This window comes from Oncorhynchus masou, chromosome 18, assembly GCF_036934945.1.
Source record: "Oncorhynchus masou masou isolate Uvic2021 chromosome 18, UVic_Omas_1.1, whole genome shotgun sequence".
Taxonomy (NCBI): Eukaryota; Metazoa; Chordata; class Actinopteri; order Salmoniformes; family Salmonidae; genus Oncorhynchus; species Oncorhynchus masou.
In genome coordinates, this window is record NC_088229.1 from 51,802 (window position 1) to 70,837 (window position 19,036).

General features: G+C 46.8%; 1 protein-coding gene across 1 annotated transcript in view; it reads left to right on the top strand.

Moving 5' to 3' along the window:
• The window catches only part of lad1 (ladinin), an 82,293-nt gene that overhangs the window by 27,967 nt on the left and 35,290 nt on the right, over positions 1-19,036 (top strand). The window contains exons 4-6 of the mRNA XM_064921947.1: positions 17,830-17,888; positions 18,123-18,255; positions 18,430-18,516. Coding sequence (XP_064778019.1) covers positions 17,830-17,888; positions 18,123-18,255; positions 18,430-18,516 — 279 coding nt within the window. The remainder of the gene's footprint in view (positions 1-17,829; positions 17,889-18,122; positions 18,256-18,429; positions 18,517-19,036) is intronic.

The following is a 19,036-nucleotide window of genomic DNA, read 5'->3' on the forward strand; positions in this document are numbered from 1 at the left end:
ATACAGGGTGTGTACCTAGTGTTGACTCTAACCCTTACCACTACCATACAGGGTGTGTACCTAGTGTTGACTCTAACCCTAACCACTACCATACAGGGTGTGTACCTAGTGTTGACTCTAACCCTAACCCCTACCATACAGGGTGTGTACCTAGTGTTGACTCTAACCCCTACCATACAGGGTGTGTACCTAGAAATGACTCTAACCCCTACCATACAGGGTGTGTACCTAGTGTTGAATCTAACCCCTACCATACAGGGTGTGTATCTAGTGTTGACTCTAACCCTAACCCCTACCATACAGGGTGTGTACCTAGTGTTGACTCTAACCCCTACCATACAGGGTATGTACCTAGTGTTGACGATAACCCCTACCATACAGGGTGTCTACCTCGTGTTGACACAAACCCCTACCATACAGGGTGTGTACCTAGTGTTGACTCTAACCCCTACCATACAGGGTGTGTACCTAGTGTTGACTCTAACCACTACCATACAGGGTGTGTACCTAGTGTTGACTCTAACCCTAACCCCTACCATACAGGGTGTGTACCTAGTGTTGACTCTAACCCTAACCCCTACCATGCAGGGTGTCTACCTAGTGTTGACTCTAACCACCACCATACAGGGTGTGTACCTAGTGTTGACTCTAACCCTAACCCCTACCATACAGGGTGTGTACCGAGTGTTGACTCTAACCCTAACCACTACCATACAGGGTGTGTATCTAGTGTTGACTCTAACCCCTACCATACAGGGTGTGTACCTAGTGTTGAGTCTAACCCTAACCCCTACCATACAGGTTGTGTACCTAGTGTTGACTCTAACCCCTACCAGACAGGTTGTGTTCCTAGTGTTGACTCTAACCACTACCATACAGGGTGTGTACCTAGTGTTGACTCTAACCCCTACCATACAGGGTGTGTACCTAGTGTTGACTCGAACCCCTACCATACAGGGTGTGTACCTAGTGTTGACTCTAACCACTACCATTCACGGTGTGTACCTGGTGTTGACTCTAACCCTAACCCCTACCATGCAGGGTGTCTACCTAGTGTTGACTCTAACGCCTGCCATACAAGGTGTGTACTTAGTTTTTGACTCTAACCCTAACCACTACCATACAGGGTGTGTACCTAGTGTTGACTATAACCCTAACCCCTACCATACAGGGTGTGTACCTAGTGTTGACTCTAACCCTAACCCCTACCATATAGGGTATGTACCTAGTGTTGACGATAACCCCTACCATACAGGGTGTGTACCTAGTGTTGACTCTAACCACTACCATACAGGGTGTGTACCTAGTGCTGACTCTAACCCTAACCCCTACCATGCAGGGTGTCTACCTAGTGTTGACTCTAACCCCTACCATACAGGGTGTGTACCTAGTGTTGACTCTAACCCTTACCACTACCATGCAGGGTGTGTACCTAGTGTTGACTCTAACCCTAACCCCTACCATACAGGGTGTGTACCTAGTGTTGACTCTAACTCTAACCCGTACCATACAGGGTGTGTACCTAGTGTTGACCCTAACCACTACCATACAGGGTGTGTACCTCGTGTTGACTCTAACCCCTACCACACAGGGTGTGTACCTAGTGTTGACTCTAACCCCTACCATTCAGGGTGTGTACTTAGTGTTGACTCGAACCCCTACCATACAGGGTGTGTACCTAGTGTTGACTCTAACCACTACCATACAGGGTGTGTACCTAGTGTTGACTCTAACCCCTACCACACAGGGTGTGTACCTAGTGTTGACTCTAACCCCTACCATTCAGGGTGTGTACTTAGTGTTGACTCGAACCCCTACCATACAGGGTGTGTACCTAGTGTTGACTCTAACCACTACCATACAGGGTGTGTACCTAGTGTTGACTCTAACCCTAACCCCTACCATACAGGGTGTGTACTTAGTGTTGACCCTAACCCCTACCATACAGGGTGTGTACCTAGTGTTGACTCTAACCCTAACCCCTACCATACAGGGTGTGTACCTAGTGAGGACCCTAACCCCTACCATACAGGGTGTGTACCTAGTGTTGAATCTAACCCCTACCATACAGGGTGTGTACCTAGTGTTGACTCTAACCCCTACCATACAGGGTGTGTACCTAGTGTTGACTCTAACCCCTACCATACAGGGTGTGTACCTAGTGTTGACTCTAACCCCTACCATACAGGGTGTGTACCTAGTGTTGACTCTAACCCTAACCCCTACCATACAGGGTGTGTACCTAGTGTTGACTCTAACCCTAACCCCTACCATACAGGGTGTGTACCTAGTGTTGACTCTAACCCTAACCCCTACCATACAGGGTGTGTACCTAGTGTTGACTCTAACCCTAACCCCTACCATACAGGGTGTGTACCTAGTGTTGACTCTAACCCCTACCATACAGGTTGTGTTCCTAGTGTAGACTCTAACCCTAACCCCTACCATACAGGGTGTGTACTTAGTGTTGACCCTAACCACTACCATACAGGGTGTGTACCTAGTGTTGAATCTAACCCCTACCATACAGGGTGTGTACCTAGTGTTGACTCTAACCCCTACCATACAGGGTGTGTACCTAGTGTTGACTCTAACCCCTACCATACAGGGTGTGTACCTAGTGTTGACTCTAACCCTAACCCCTACCATACAGGGTGTGTACCTAGTGTTGACTCTAACCCTCACCACTACCATACAGGGTGTGTACCTCGTGTTGACTCTAACCCCTACCATACAGGGTGTGTACCTCGTGTTGACTCTAACCCTAACCCCTACCATACAGGGTGTGTACCTAGTGTTGACTCTAACCCTAACCCCTACCATACAGGGTGTGTACCTAGTGTTGACTCTAACCCCTACCATACAGGGTGTGTACCTAGTGTTGACTCTAACCCCTACCATACAGGGTGTACCTAGTGTTGACTCTAACCCTAACCCCTACCATACAGGGTGTGTACCTAGTGTTAACTCTAACCCCTACCATACAGGGTGTGTACCTAGTGTTGACTCTAACCCCTACCATGCAGGTTGTGTACCTAGTGTTGACTCTAACCCCTACCATACAGGGTGTGTACATAGTGTTGACTCTAACCCTAACCCCTACCATACAGGGTGTGTACCTAGTGTTAACTCTAACCCCTACCATACAGGTTGTGTACCTAGTGTTGACTCTAACCCCTACCATGCAGGTTGTGTACCTAGTGTTGACTCTAACCCCTACCATACAGGGTGTGTACATAGTGTTGACTCTAACCCTAACCCCTACCATACAGGGTGTGTACCTAGTGTTGACTCTAACCCTAACCCCTACCATACAGGGTGTGTACCTAGTGTTAACTCTAACCCCTACCATACAGGTTGTGTACCTAGTGTTGACTCTAACCCCTACCATACAGGGTGTGTACCTAGTGTTCACTCTAACCCTAACCCCTACCATGCAGGGTGTGTACCTAGTGTTGACTCTAACCCCTACCATACAGGGTGTGTACCGAGTGTTGACTCTAACCCCTACCATACAGGGTGTGTACCGAGTGTTGACTCTAACCCTAACCCCTACCATACAGGGTGTGTACCTAGTGTTGACTCTAACCCTAACCCCTACCATACAGGGTGTGTACCTAGTGTTGACTCTAACCCTAACCCCTACCATACAGGGTGTGTACCTAGTGTTGACTCTAACCCCTACCATACAGGGTGTGTACCTAGTGTTGACTCTAACCCTAACCACTACCATACAGGGTGTGTACCTAGTGTTGACTCTAACCCTAACCCCTACCATACAGGGTGTACCTAGTGTTGACTCTAACTCTAACCACTACCATACAGGGTGTGTACCTAGTGTTGACTCTAACCCTAACCACTACCATACAGGGTGTGTACCTAGTGTTGACTCTAACCCCTACCATACAGGGTGTGTACCTAGTGTTGACTCTAACCCCTACCATACAGGGTGTACCTAGTGTTGACTCTAACTCTAACCCCTACATTACAGGGTGTGTACCTAGTGTTGACTCTAACCCTAACCACTACCATACAGGGTGTGTACCTAGTGTTGACTCGAACCCTAGCCACTACCATACAGGGTGTGTACCTAGTGTTGACTATAACCCTAACCACTACCATACAGGGTGTGTACCTCGTGTTGACTCTAACCCTAACCCCTACCATACAGAGTGTGTACTTAGTGTTGACCCTAACCACTACCATACAGGGTGTGTACCTAGTGTTGACTCTAACCCTAACCACTACCATACAGTGTGTGTACCTAGTGTTGACTCTAACCCTAACCCCTACCATACAGGTTGTGTACCTAGTGTTAACTCTAACCCCTACCTTACAGGGTGTGTACCTAGTGTTGACTCTAACCCCTACCATACAGGGTGTGTACCTAGTGTTCACTCTAACCCTAACCCCTACCATACAGGGTGTGTACCTACATTTACATTACATTTAAGTCATTTAGCAGACGCTCTTATCCAGAGCGACTTACAAATTGGTGAATTCACCTTCTGACATCCAGTGGAACAGCCACTTTACAATAGTGCATCTTAATCATTTAAGGGGGGGGGGGTGAGAAGGATTACTTTATCCTATCCTAGGTATTACTTGAAGAGGTGGGGTTTCAGGTGTCTCCGGGAGGTGGTGATTGACTCCGCTGTCCTGGCGTCGTGAGGGACTTTGTTCCACCATTGGGGGGCCAGAGCAGCGAACAGTTTTGACTGGGCTGAGCGGGAACTGTACTTCCTCAGTGGTAGGGAGGCGAGCAGGCCAGAGGTGGATGAACGCAGTGCCCTTGTTTGGGTGTAGGGCCTGATCAGAGCCTGGAGGTACTGCGGTGCCGTTCCCCTCACAGCTCCGTAGGCAAGCACCATGGTCTTGTAGCGGATGCGAGCTTCAACTGGAAGCCAGTGGAGAGAGCGGAGGAGCGGGGTGACGTGAGAGAACTTGGGAAGGTTGAACACCAGACGGGCTGCGGCATTCTGGATGAGTTGTAGGGGTTTAATGGCACAGGCAGGGAGCCCAGCCAACAGCGAGTTGCAGTAATCCAGACGGGAGATGACAAGTGCCTGGATTAGGACCTGCGCCGCTTCCTGTGTGAGGCAGGGTCGTACTCTGCGGATGTTGTAGAGCATGAACCTACAGGAACGGGCCACCGCCATGATGTTGGTTGAGAACGACAGGGTGTTGTCCAGGATCACGCCAAGGTTCTTAGCGCTCTGGGAGGAGGACACAATGGAGTTGTCAACCGTGATGGCGAGATCATGGAACGGGCAGTCCTTCCCCGGGAGGAAGAGCAGCTCCGTCTTGCCGAGGTTCAGCTTGAGGTGGTGATCCGTCATCCACACTGATATGTCTGCCAGACATGCAGAGATGCGATTCGCCACCTGGTCATCAGAAGGGGGAAAGGAGAAGATTAATTGTGTGTCGTCTGCATAGCAATGATAGGAGAGACCATGTGAGGTTATGACAGAGCCAAGTGACTTGGTGTATAGCGAGAATAGGAGAGGGCCTAGAACAGAGCCCTGGGGGACACCAGTGGTGAGAGCGCGTGGCGAGGAGACAGATTCTCGCCACGCCACCTGGTAGGAGCGACCTGTCAGGTAGGACGCAATCCAAGCGTTGGCCGCGCCGGAGATGCCCAACTCGGAGAGGGTGGAGAGGAGGATCTGATGGTTCACAGTATCGAAGGCAGCCGATAGGTCTAGAAGGATGAGAGCAGAGGAGAGAGAGTTAGCTTTAGCAGTGCGGAGCGCCTCCGTGATACAGAGAAGAGCAGTCTCAGTTGAATGACTAGTCTTGAAACCTGACTGATTTGGATCAAGAAGGTCATTCTGAGAGAGATAGCGGGAGAGCTGGCCAAGGACGGCACGTTCAAGAGTTTTGGAGAGAAAAGAAAGAAGGGATACTGGTCTGTAGTTGTTGACATCGGAGGGATCGAGTGTAGGTTTTTTCAGAAGGGGTGCAACTCTCGCTCTCTTGAAGACGGAAGGGATGTAGCCAGCGGTCAGGGATGAGTTGATGAGCGAGGTGAGGTAAAGGAGAAGGTCTCCGGAAATGGTCTGGAGAAGAGAGGAGGGGATAGGGTCAAGCGGGCAGGTTGTTGGGCGGCCGGCCGTCCGTCACAAGAAGCGAGATTTCATCTGGAGAGAGAGGGGAGAAAGAGGTCAGAGCACAGGGTAGGGCAGTGTGAGCAGAACCAGCCGTGTCGTTTGACTTAGCAAACGAGGATCGGATGTCGTCGACCTTCTTTTCAAAATGGTTGACGAAGTCATCTGCAGAGAGGGAGGAGGGGGGGAGGGGGAGGAGGATTCAGGAGGGAGGAGAAGGTGGCAAAGAGCTTCCTAGGGTTAGAGGCAGATGCTTGGAATTTAGAGTGGAAGAAAGTGGCTTTAGCAGCAGAGACAGAGGAGGAAAATGTAGAGAGGAGGGAGTGAAAGGATGCCAGGTCCGCAGGGAGGCGAGTTTTCCTCCATTTCCGCTCGGCTGCCCGGAGCACTGTTCTGTGAGCTCGCAATGAGTCGTCGAGCCACGGAGCGGGAGAGGAGGACCGAGCCGGCCTGGAGGATAGGGGACATAGAGAGTCAAAGGATGCAGAAAGGGAAGAGAGGAGGGTTGAGGAGGCAGAATCAGGAGATAGGTTGGAGAAGGTATGAGCAGAGGGAAGAGATGATAGGATGGAAGAGGAGAGAGTAGCGGGGGAGAGAGAGCGAAGGTTGGGACGGCGCGATACCATCCGAGTAGGGGCAGTGTGGGAAGTGTTGGATGAGAGCGAGAGGGAAAAGGATACAAGGTAGTGGTCGGAGACTTGGAGGGGAGTTGCAATGAGGTTAGTGGAAGAACAGCATCTAGTAAAGATGAGGTCGAGCGTATTGCCTGCCTTGTGAGTAGGGGGGGAAGGTGAGAGGGTGAGGTCAAAAGAGGAGAGGAGTGGAAAGAAGGAGGCAGAGAGGAATGAGTCAAAGGTAGACGTGGGGAGGTTAAAGTCGCCCAGGACTGTGAGAGGTGAGCCGTCCTCAGGAAAGGAGCTTATCAAGGCATCAATCTCATTGATGAACTCTCCGAGGGAACCTGGAGGGCGATAAATGATAAGGATGTTAAGCTTGAAAGGGCTGGTAACTGTGACAGCATGGAATTCAAAGGAGGCGATAGACAGATGGGTAAGGGGAGAAAGAGAGAATGACCACTTGGGAGAGATGAGGATCCCGGTGCCACCACCCCGCTGACCAGAAGCTCTCGGGGTGTGCGAGAACACGTGGGCGGACGAAGAGAGAGCAGTAGGAGTAGCAGTGTTATCTGTGGTGATCCATGTTTCCGTCAGTGCCAAGAAGTCGAGGGACTGGAGGGAGGCATAGGCTGAGATGAACTCTGCCTTGCTGGCCGCAGATCGGCAGTTCCAGAGGCTACCGGAGACCTGGAACTCCACGTGGGTCGTGCGTGCTGGGACCACCAGATTAGGGTGGCCGCGGCCACGTGGTGTGGAGCGTTTGTATGGTCTGTGCAGAGAGGAGAGAACAGGGATAGATAGACACATAGTTGACAGGCTACAGAAGAGGCTACGCTAATGCAAAGGAGATTGGAATGACAAGTGGACTACACGTCTCGAATGTTGACTCTAACCCCTACCATACAGGGTGTGTACCGAGTGTTGACTCTAACCCCTACCAGACAGGGTGTGTACCTAGTGTTGACTCTAACCCCTACCAGACAGGGTGTGTACCTAGTGTTGCCTCTAACCCCTACCATACAGGGTGTGTACCTAGTGTTGCCTCTAACCCCTACCATACAGGGTGTGTACCTAGTGTTGACTCTAACCCTAACCACTACCATACAGGGTGTGTACCTAGTGTTGACTCTAACCCCTACCATACAGGGTGTGTACCTAATGTTGACCCTAACCACTACCATACAGGCTGTGTACCTAGTGTTGACTCTAACCCTAACCCCTACCATACAGGGTGTGTACCTAGTGTTGACTCTAACCCTAACCACTACCATACAGGGTGTGTACCTAGTGTTGACTATAACCCCTACCATACAGGGTGTGTACCTAGTGTTGACTATAACCCCTACCATACAGGGTGTGTACCTAGTGTTGACTCTAACCCTAACCACTACCATACAGGGTGTGTACCTAGTGTTGACTATAACCCTAACCCCTACCATACAGGGTGTGTACCTAGTGTTAACTCTAACCCTAACCCCTACCATCTGTTAATAATCTACTCCATTAACAGACAGGACCTTTCTCCTTACCCCCTGGGGAACACTTTCAGCCTCGCACACGCCTACAGATTGACCCATGTACGTACACACACACACACACACCTGAGAGGGTAGACCTCTGCGAGGTCTAATTGTGCCAGACTAACTGGCTGTGGTATGATTTGATACGATCCTGTTGGTTGAGAACTCAGAGTGCTCTCTTCTTTAACCTCACCCTCTGTTCAGCAAAATGAACTTATCCTCAAAGAGCTTTTGCTTTGTTTGTATTGTGTTGCTTGATAATGCCTTCATAACGGCTGTTCTGTCGGAATACAGCTACTGTAAGTTACTAACTAGAACAGGCCTGGGCAATTATTTTCCATGGAGGGCCATATTAGAATATGTTTGCCATCGCGGGCCAGAATCATATTACAGGATTATACATCATGTGTATGACTGTGGTGACAGATATATCTACTGTAAATCACATCCAGATATGCAACTTACTTTAGTGTTTTAACATGCACAGAAATAAACCACATCCAAGTTCTCCTTTTGGTGGGTCTTTTCATTATGAAGATCTAGGTAAAAGTACACTGCGCATTCAGCACCACGGACAGAACTCTTGTTAACGGTAATGCACAAAAACACAAGAAGGAGAGAGAGCTCAATATCACATTTAAACTACTCAATCAGTGTGAGGTGTGAAGTCTCTAATGGGCATTGACTAGAACAGTAAAGTCAGGTATAGTTTCTGATGTCGCTATGTGCAGTAAGAGATGATCTGTGCCTTGACTTGTTATGTTTCATCACTGAAAATGTCTGTTCACATACATAGGTTGACCCAAACAGTACAAACATCTTCTGAGCATGACTACTAATCTTTGGAAAGCTTTGTTCATCGAGAGACACAGAAGCTCTTCAGCGACATTGTTTTGAATAGTTCTCCAATCACTGCATCAGACTGAAGATGGATAAGCTCAAGTTGCAGGTCAGTGGGAGCGTTATCCACATTGAAGGTGAAAGGAGAGGAAACCAACAGCATGTCATTTTCCAACACTTTGAAATCTTCAAAACGACAAGAAAAGTCACCGTTCAAAGCACACAGCAGCGATGTATACTTCTCCCGCTGGTCATCTGATAGGGAACAGACTAGTGGTGTCGGAAGGTGGGAGAGATTTTTGTCTTCTAATAGGGAACATACTAGTAGTGTCGGAAGGTGGGTGAGATTGATGGCTTCTAATAGGGAACATACTAGTAGTGTCGGAAGGTGGGTGAGATTGATGGCTTCTAATAGGGAACATACTAGTAGTGTCGGAAGGTGGGTGAGATTGATGGCTTCTAATAGGGAACATACTAGTAGTGTCGGAAGGTGGGTGAGATTGATGGCTTCTAATAGGGAACATACTAGTAGTGTCGGAAGGTGGGGGAGATTGATGGCTTCTAATAGGGAACATACTAGTAGTGTCGGAAGGTGGGTGAGATTGATGGCTTCTAATAGGGAACAGACTAGTAGTGTCGGAAGGTGGGGGAGATTGATGGCTTCTAATAGGGAACAGACTAGTAGTGTCGGAAGGTGGGTGAGATTGATGGCTTCTAATAGGGAACATACTAGTAGTGTCGGAAGGTGGGTGAGATTGATGGCTTCTAATAGGGAACATACTAGTAGTGTCGGAAGGTGGGTGAGATTGATGGCTTCTAATAGGGAACAGACTAGTAGTGTCGGAAGGTGGGGGAGATTGATGTCTTCTAATAGGGAACATACTAGTAGTGTCGGAAGGTGGGTGAGATTGATGTCTTCTAATAGGGAACATACTAGTAGTGTCGGAAGGTGGGTGAGATTGATGGCTTCTAATAGGGAACAGACTAGTAGTGTCGGAAGGTGGGTGAGATTGATGGCTTCTAATAGGGAACAGACTAGTAGTGCCAGAAGGTGGGTCAGATTGTTGTCATCTGATAGGGAACAGACTAGTAGTGTCAGAAGGTGGGTGAGATTGATGGCTTCTACTAGGGAACAGACTAGTAGTGTCGGAAGGTGGGTGAGATTGATGGCTTCTAATAGGGAACATACTAGTAGTGTCGGAAGGTGGGGGAGATTGATGGCTTCTAATAGGGAACATACTAGTAGTGTCGGAAGGTGGGGGAGATTGATGGCTTCTAATAGGGAACATACTAGTAGTGTCGGAAGGTGGGGGAGATTGATGGCTTCTAATAGGGAACAGACTAGTAGTGTCGGAAGGTGGGGGAGATTGATGGCTTCTAATAGGGAACATACTAGTAGTGTCGGAAGGTGGGGGAGATTGATGGCTTCTAATAGGGAACAGACTAGTAGTGTCGGAAGGTGGGGGAGATTGATGGCTTCTAATAGGGAACAGACTAGTAGTGTCGGAAGGTGGGGGAGATTGATGGCTTCTGGTAGGGAACAGACTAGTGGTGTCGGAAGGTGGGTGAGATTGATGGCTTCTAATAGGGAACAGACTAGTAGTGTCGGAAGGTGGGGGAGATTGATGGCTTCTAATAGGGAACAGACTAGTAGTGTCGGAAGGTGGGGGAGATTGATGGCTTCTAATAGGGAACATACTAGTAGTGTCGGAAGGTGGGAGAGATTGATGGCTTCTAATAGGGAACAGACTAGTAGTGTCGGAAGGTGGGAGAGATTGATGGCTTCTAATAGGGAACATACTAGTAGTGTCGGAAGGTGGGAGAGATTGATGGCTTCTAATAGGGAACAGACTAGTAGTGTCGGAAGGTGGGAGAGATTGATGGCTTCTAATAGGGAACATACTAGTAGTGTCGGAAGGTGGGAGAGATTGATGGCTTCTAATAGGGAACAGACTAGTAGTGTCGGAAGGTGGGGGAGATTGATGGCTTCTACTAGGGAACAGACTAGTAGTGTCGGAAGGTGGGTGAGATTGATGGCTTCTAATAGGGAACATACTAGTAGTGTCGGAAGGTGGGGGAGATTGATGGCTTCTAATAGGGAACATACTAGTAGTGTCGGAAGGTGGGGAGATTGATGGCTTCTAATAGGGAACATACTAGTAGTGTCGGAAGGTGGGGGAGATTGATGGCTTCTAATAGGGAACAGACTAGTAGTGTCGGAAGGTGGGGGAGATTGATGGCTTCTAATAGGGAACATACTAGTAGTGTCGGAAGGTGGGGGAGATTGATGGCTTCTAATAGGGAACAGACTAGTAGTGTCGGAAGGTGGGGGAGATTGATGGCTTCTAATAGGGAACAGACTAGTAGTGTCGGAAGGTGGGGGAGATTGATGGCTTCTGGTAGGGAACAGACTAGTGGTGTCGGAAGGTGGGTGAGATTGATGGCTTCTAATAGGGAACAGACTAGTAGTGTCGGAAGGTGGGGGAGATTGATGGCTTCTAATAGGGAACAGACTAGTAGTGTCGGAAGGTGGGGGAGATTGATGGCTTCTAATAGGGAACATACTAGTAGTGTCGGAAGGTGGGAGAGATTGATGGCTTCTAATAGGGAACAGACTAGTAGTGTCGGAAGGTGGGAGAGATTGATGGCTTCTAATAGGGAACATACTAGTAGTGTCGGAAGGTGGGAGAGATTGATGGCTTCTAATAGGGAACAGACTAGTAGTGTCGGAAGGTGGGAGAGATTGATGGCTTCTAATAGGGAACATACTAGTAGTGTCGGAAGGTGGGTGAGATTGTTGTCATCTGATAGGGAACATACTAGTAGTGTCGGAAGGTGGGGGAGATTGATGGCTTCTAATAGGGAACAGACTAGTAGTGTCGGAAGGTGGGTGAGATTGTTGTCATCTGATAGGGAACATACTAGTAGTGTCGGAAGGTGGGGGAGATTGATGGCTTCTAATAGGGAACAGACTAGTAGTGTCGGAAGGTGGGTGAGATTGTTGTCATCTGATAGGGAACAGACTAGTAGTGTCGGAAGGTGGGGGAGATTGATGGCTTCTACTTGGCAGGTCAGGAGGAGTAGTTTTCCCTTGAGGCTTTGACAAGGCTGTACATCTGATGTGCAAAAATGTCCTTTCCTTGTAGTTTGGAATTCAGTTCATTCATGAGGGCCATAATGCCCACAGTGGAGGCAGGTCCCACACCCTTTAAAGCACCTTCCCCAAACTCAGCCATCTCATGTTTGTGTGGTAAGGGAGATCTGCATGACCCGACTCTGTCTCTTCCAACAGTGAGACAAACTGCCTGTGGTTTAAAGATTTTGCTCTTATGAAGTTTACCAGTTTAGTGACTGTATCCAGAACATGGCTCATTTTCAGAACACATTAACAGAGCACCTCCTGATGAATAATGCAATGCAGGAAAATAATTGTCTGATCTGGGTTCAGCTCAGCTACTTGATCTTGTATCCTTTTCAAAAGGTTAACGTTTTTTCCTGTTAAGTTTGGGCACCCAACAGTGGTCACACAGGATAACTTTTCAAAACTTCAGTCCCAGCTTTGCCACACGCTTATTAACCTACTCCAATAAACATTTCCCTGTGGTTGTGCTCTTCATTGACTGCACTGAAGCAAGCTCCTCTGTCATTTCAAAGTCTGGGGTTATGCCTCGTAAGATTATCAACAACTGAGCCGTGTTACGTGCATCACTGCTCTGATCCAGGGCCAAGGAGAAATAGGTAAAATCCTTTACCTTGTCTTTCAACTGTTGCTCCATATTCTCTGTGATGTCCTCAACACGCCAAGGCAACATTTTCAAACTGCCCAACTTTGAATTCTTTTTATTTTACCTTTATTTTACTAGGCAAGTCAGTTAAGAACAAATTCTTATTTTCAATGACGGCCTAGGAACAGTGGGTTAAGGGTTCAGAACGACAGATTTTGTACCTTGTCAGCTCGGGGATTTGAACTTGCAACCTTTTGGTTACTAGTGCAATGCTCTAACCACTAGGCTACACTGCCGCCCCATGACTAGCATGACAAGCCAGGGGTTATATGTTTTTTAAATGTATTTTAAATATAACCTTTATTTAACCAGGTAGGGCAGTTGAGAACAAGTTCTCATTTACAACTGCGACCTAGCCAAGATAAAGCAAAACAGTGCAACAACAACAACAACACAGAGTTACACATAAACAAATGTACAGTCAATAACACAATATAAAAATCTATGTACAGTGCGTGCAAATGTAGACGAGTAGGGAGGTAAGGCAATAAATAGGCCATGGAGGCGAAATAATTACAATTTAGCATTAACACTGGAGTGATATATGTGCAGATGTTGATGTGCAAGTAGAGATACTGGGGTACAGAGGAGCAAGAGAATAAGTAACAATATGGGGATTAGAGGTCGCCCGATTTATGATTTGAAATAATGACAATTACAACAATACTGAATGAACACTTATTTGGACTTAATAGAATACATCAATAAAATCAATTTAGCCTCAAATAAATAATGAAACATGTTCAATTTGGTTTAAATAATGCAAAAACAAAGTGTTGGAAAATAAAGTAAATTTGCAATATGTGCCATGTAAGAAAGCTAACATTTAAGTTCCTTGCTCAGAACATGAGAACATATGAAAGCTGGTGGTTCCTTTTAACATGAGTCTTCAATATTCCCAGGTAAGAAGTTTTAGGTTGTAGTTATTATAGGACTATTTCTCTCTATACCATTTGTATTTCATATACCTTTGACTATTGGATGTTCTTATAGGCACTTTAGTATTGCCAGTGTAACAGTAGAGCTTCTGTCCTTCTCCTCACTCCTACCTGGGCTCGAACCAGGAACACATCGACAACAGCCACCCTCGAAGCAGCGTTACCCATGCAGAGCAAGGGAAACAACTACTCCAAGTCTCAGAGCGAGTGACATTTGAAACGCTATTAGCGCGCACCCCGCTAACTAGCTAGCCATTTCACATCACATCGTTACACCAGCCTAATCTCGGGAGTTGATAGGCTTGAATTCATAAACAGCAGAGCTGCTGGCAAAACGCACAAAGGTGCTGTTTGAATGAATGCTTATGAGCCTGCTGGTGTCCACCATTGCTCAGTCAGACTGCTCTATCAAATCATAGACTTAATTATAACAGAATAACACACAGAAATACGAGTCTTCGGTCATTAATATGGTCAAATCTGGAAACTATAATCTCGAAAACAAAACATTTATTCTTTCAGTGAAATACGGAACTGTTCTGTATTTTATCTAACGGGTGGCATCCATCAGTCTAAATATTCCTGTTACATTGCACAAACTTCAATGTTATGTCATAATTACGTAAAATTCTGGCAAATTAATTCGCAATGAGCCAGGCAGCCCAAACTGTTGCATATACCCTGACTCTGTGTGCAATGACAGTTTTACCTGGTTAATATTGCCTGCTAACCTGGATTTATTTTAGCTAAATATGCAGGTTTAAAAATATATACTTCTGTCTATTGATTTTAAGAAAGGCATTGATGTTTATGGTTAGGAACACGTTGGAGCAACGACAGTCCTTTTCCGCGAATGCGCACTGCATCGATTATATGCAACGCAGGACACGCTAGATAAACTAGTAATATCATCAACCATGTGTAGTTATAACTAGTGATTAAGTTTAATGCTAGCTAGCAACTTACCTTGGCTCCTCGTGAGGCAGTTGGTTAGAGCGTTGGACTAGTTAACCGTAAGGTTGCAAAATTGAATCCCTGAGCTGACAAGGTAAAAATCTGTTGTTCTGCCCCTGAACAAGGCAGTTAACCCACTGTTCCCCTGAACAAGGCAGTTAACCCAGTTCACCCGTTCCTAGGCCATCATTGAAACTAAGAATGTGTTCTTAACTGACTAGCCGAGTTAAATAAAGGTAAGAAAATATATATATATTTTTTTAAATGTGCAGAAGATGAGTGTGAACGTAGAAATAGTGGGGTGCAAAGGAGCAAAATAAAATGTAAGTTAAATAAAGGTGTAAAAAAAATAAGACATCTGCAAAATCGGCGTCCAAAATTAACGATTTCCGATTGTTGTGAAAAAACGAAATCGGCCCTAATTATTCGGCCATTCCAATTAATCGGTCGACCTCTAATGGGGATGACATAGTTGGGTGTGCTATTTACAGTTTGGCTGTGTACAGGTACAGTGATCGGTAAGATACTCTGACAGCTGATGCTTAAAGTTAGAGAGGGAGATATAAGACTCTAGCTTCAGAGATTTTTGCAATTCATTCCAGTCATTGGCAGTAGAGAAATGTAAAGAAAGGCGGCCAAAGGCAGTGTTGGCTTTGGGGGTGACCAGTGAAATATACCTATTGGAGCGCGTGCTACGGGTGGGTGTTGCTATGGTGACCAGTGAGCTGAGATAAGGCGGGGCTTTACCTATCATAGACTTATAGATGACCTGGAGCCAGTGGGTTTGGCGACGAATATGAAGCGAGGGCCAGCCAACGAGAGCATACAGGTCGCAGTGGTGGGTAGTATATGGGGCTTTGGTGACAAAACAGATGGCACTGTGTTAGACTACATCCAGTTTGCTGAGTAAAGTGTTGGAGGCTATTTTGTAAATGACATCGCCGAAGTCAAGGATTGGTAGGATAGTCAGTTTTACAAGGGTATGTTTGGCAGCATGAGTGAAGGATGCTTTGTTGCAAAATAGGAAGACGATTCCAGATTTCATTTTGGATTGGAGATGCTTAATGTGAGTCTGGAAGGAGAGTTTACAGTCTACCTAGGTATTTGTAGTTGTCCACATATTCTAAATCAGAACCGTCCAGAGTAGTGATGCTAGTCAGGCGGGAGGGTGCGGGCAGCAATCGGTTGAAGAGCATGCACTTAGTTTTACTTGATTTAAAAGAAATTGGAGGCCTCGGAAGGAGAGTTGTATGGCCTTGAAGCTCATTTGGAGGTTTGTTAGCACAGTGTCCAAAGAAGGGCCAGATGTATACAGAATGGTATCGTCTGCGTATAAGTTGATCAGGGAATCACCAGCAGCAGGAGCGTCATCATTGACGTATACAGAGAAAAGAGTCAGCCCAAGAATTCAACCCTGTGGTACCCCCATAGAGACTGCCAGAGGTCCGGAAAACAGGCCCTCCGATTTGACACACCGAACTCTATCTGAGAAGTAGTTGGTGAACCAGGCGAGGCAGTCATTTGAGAAGCCCAGGCTATTGAGTCTGCTGATAAGAATGTTGTGATTGACAGAGTCGAAAGCCTTGGCCAGGTCGATGAATACGGCTGCACAGTAATGTCTCTAATTGATGGCGATTATGATGTCGTTTAGAGCCTTGAGCGTGGCTGAGGTGCGCCCATGACCAGCTCTGAAACCAGATTGCATTACGGAGAAGGTATGGTGGGATTCGAAATGGTCAGTAATCTGTTTGTTAAGTTGGCTTTCGAAGACCTTAGAAAGACAGGGTAGGATAGATATAGGTATGTAGCATTTTGGGTCTAGAGTGTCACCCCCTTTGAAGAGAGGGATGACCGTGGCAGCTTTCCAATCTTTGGGGATCTCAGACGACACAAGAGGTTGAATAGGCCAGTAATAGGGGTTGCAACAATTTTGGTGGATAATTTTAGGAAGAGAGGGTCCAGATTGTCTAGCCCAGCTGATGTGTAGGTTTCCAGATTTTGCAGCTTTTTCAGAACATCAGCTGTCTGGATTTGGGTGAAGGACATGCAGGGGGGGGCAAGTTGCCGCAGGTGGTGATGAAATGTTGACCGGGGTAGTTGCATATCGCGGGGGCCATTCGATGCTAATGCAGAACGCCACAGAATGTTTTTGTGCTGGTCAAGGGCAGTCAGGTCTGGGGTGAACCAAGGGCTATATCTGTTCTTAGTTCTACATTTTTTGAATGGGGCATGCTTATTTAAGATGGTGAGGAAATTGCTTCTAAAGAGCGACCAGGCATCTTCTGCTGACTTTTCTTTCCCACGATTCAAATTCAGTAGGGAGATTACTAGCCTCGGCTATGTGACGTGATTAAGTAGGGACCTCTTCACTAGCTGACCAAGATCTGTGTCAAGATCAGATACTTACCCCACCGGCCCTCCCCATAACATCTATGTACAAATAAGAGAGCAGGTCTGGAATCAGTGTGGCAGGATAGGATGACTACATAGAATGATCACCGTGCTTTTACATGATGGTCTTTCTGGAGGGCGGGAGAAATAAGGAGCAGGCAACTTGATTTAACGCAGATCACGTTTATTAGAATGTCTACAATGCAAACAGTGGAAATAGGTGCCGGAAGAAACAAATTCAAATCTGAGAGGTTCTGGATCATGTTCTGGCTCAAATTGATATTACCTTGACTAACCCTTACCCTCGCACACTTGGCACCGGTACCCCCTGTATATAGCCTCGTTATTGTTATTTTATTGTTGCTCTTTTATTTTTGACTTTAGTTTATTTAATAAATAATTTTTTTAACTGCGTTGTTGGTTAAGGGCTTGTAAGTAAGCATTTCATGGTAAGGTCTACAACTGTTGTTTTTGGCGTCCTGACAAATTACATTTGATTTAGAAGTTGTGCTACTGCACTTTATGGTAATGCTGTTTAATACAGCTACAGTATCCATAGCTAACTGTGTGTTGTAACAGCAGGAGAATGGTTCCCATGGTAGCTGTCTATATGTTGTGTTGTAACAGCAGCAGAATAGTTCCCATGGTAACTGTCTATCTATTATGTGTTGTAACAGCAGCAGAATGGTTCCCAGGACCTAGGCCCGGACTCCAAACCCCCCTTCAAGTTTGTCAGGTAAGAAAACGGCCCCTAGATAAATTAGTCTGCCAAGTGTCTGTCCAACCTCTTCCTGTAGTTCTCTAACTTCCTGTTATCTCTTCCTGTGGTACTATAGCATCCTGTTATTGCTTCCTGTAGTTCTCAAACTTCCATCTATCTCTTCCAGTAGTTCTCAAACTTACTGTTATCTCTTCCAGTAGTTCTCGAACTTCCTCTAGGTTTCTAACTTCCTGTTATCCCTTCCTTTAGTTCTCTGTCCATCTCCTTTGATAAGAGTCCCTCCCCCAGTGGGCATACAAGTCCCATGAGCCCCCATTCTCCCACAACACCGCTGTCCCCCGCTAGAGGAGCTCAGAGCCCCACCCACTACGGACACACAGAGGTAATACACAGTTGGACTTTTGCCACGACTCACAGACATACAGTCTCTGTAACTGTGCAAGAGCATCCTCTAATGGTAAAACCAATAAGACTTTACACTGTATTCTAAAAGACAGCTTTATACGTGTTGATGGTTTAACCTGTCCATTGTGTGTGTGTGTGTGTGTGTGTTTAGGGCAGTGTGAATGGATCCTCTGTTAGTTTGGAGCAGGCAGCCAGACCAGCCTTCGCCAGACAGAGCTCTAGGACCGTCTCCTTCAGGGTAACTAACACATGCTCTAAACACCTGTGGCTTAAAAATAGGGTTTTAAACACTGGTATGCTGTTCTGTTGGTCAGAATTTGACTGTAAACTGTAGAGTTGGAGTGAGTTTAGAACTGTAGAGTTGGAGTGAGTTTAGAACTGTAGAGTTGGAGTGAATTAAGAACTGTAGAGTTGGAGTGAATTAAGAACTGTAGAGTTGGAGTGAATTAAGAACTGTAGAGTTGTTATACGGGGCGGAGCAGGTAAACCCAAGTGCAGACTCGGACGAGGAGAAAAGGAGAAGGTGACTAAGGTATTTATTGAACAACGATGGGAAGATGGGGTGCAGGGGAGGCTCGGGCGGGTAGCAGGCAACCAGGGACTGAGGCTGAGGCAAGGGGAGCAAGGGCAGGGTAAGCAGGTCTGGAGCGGATTCCAAAGAAGCCATAGAGCAGGGGTCCAGGGCACGGAAGCAGGACTGACAAGACGAGGAACTGGGGACAGGAACCAGAGGCAGAGCGGGCGGAACTGTAGGGGAG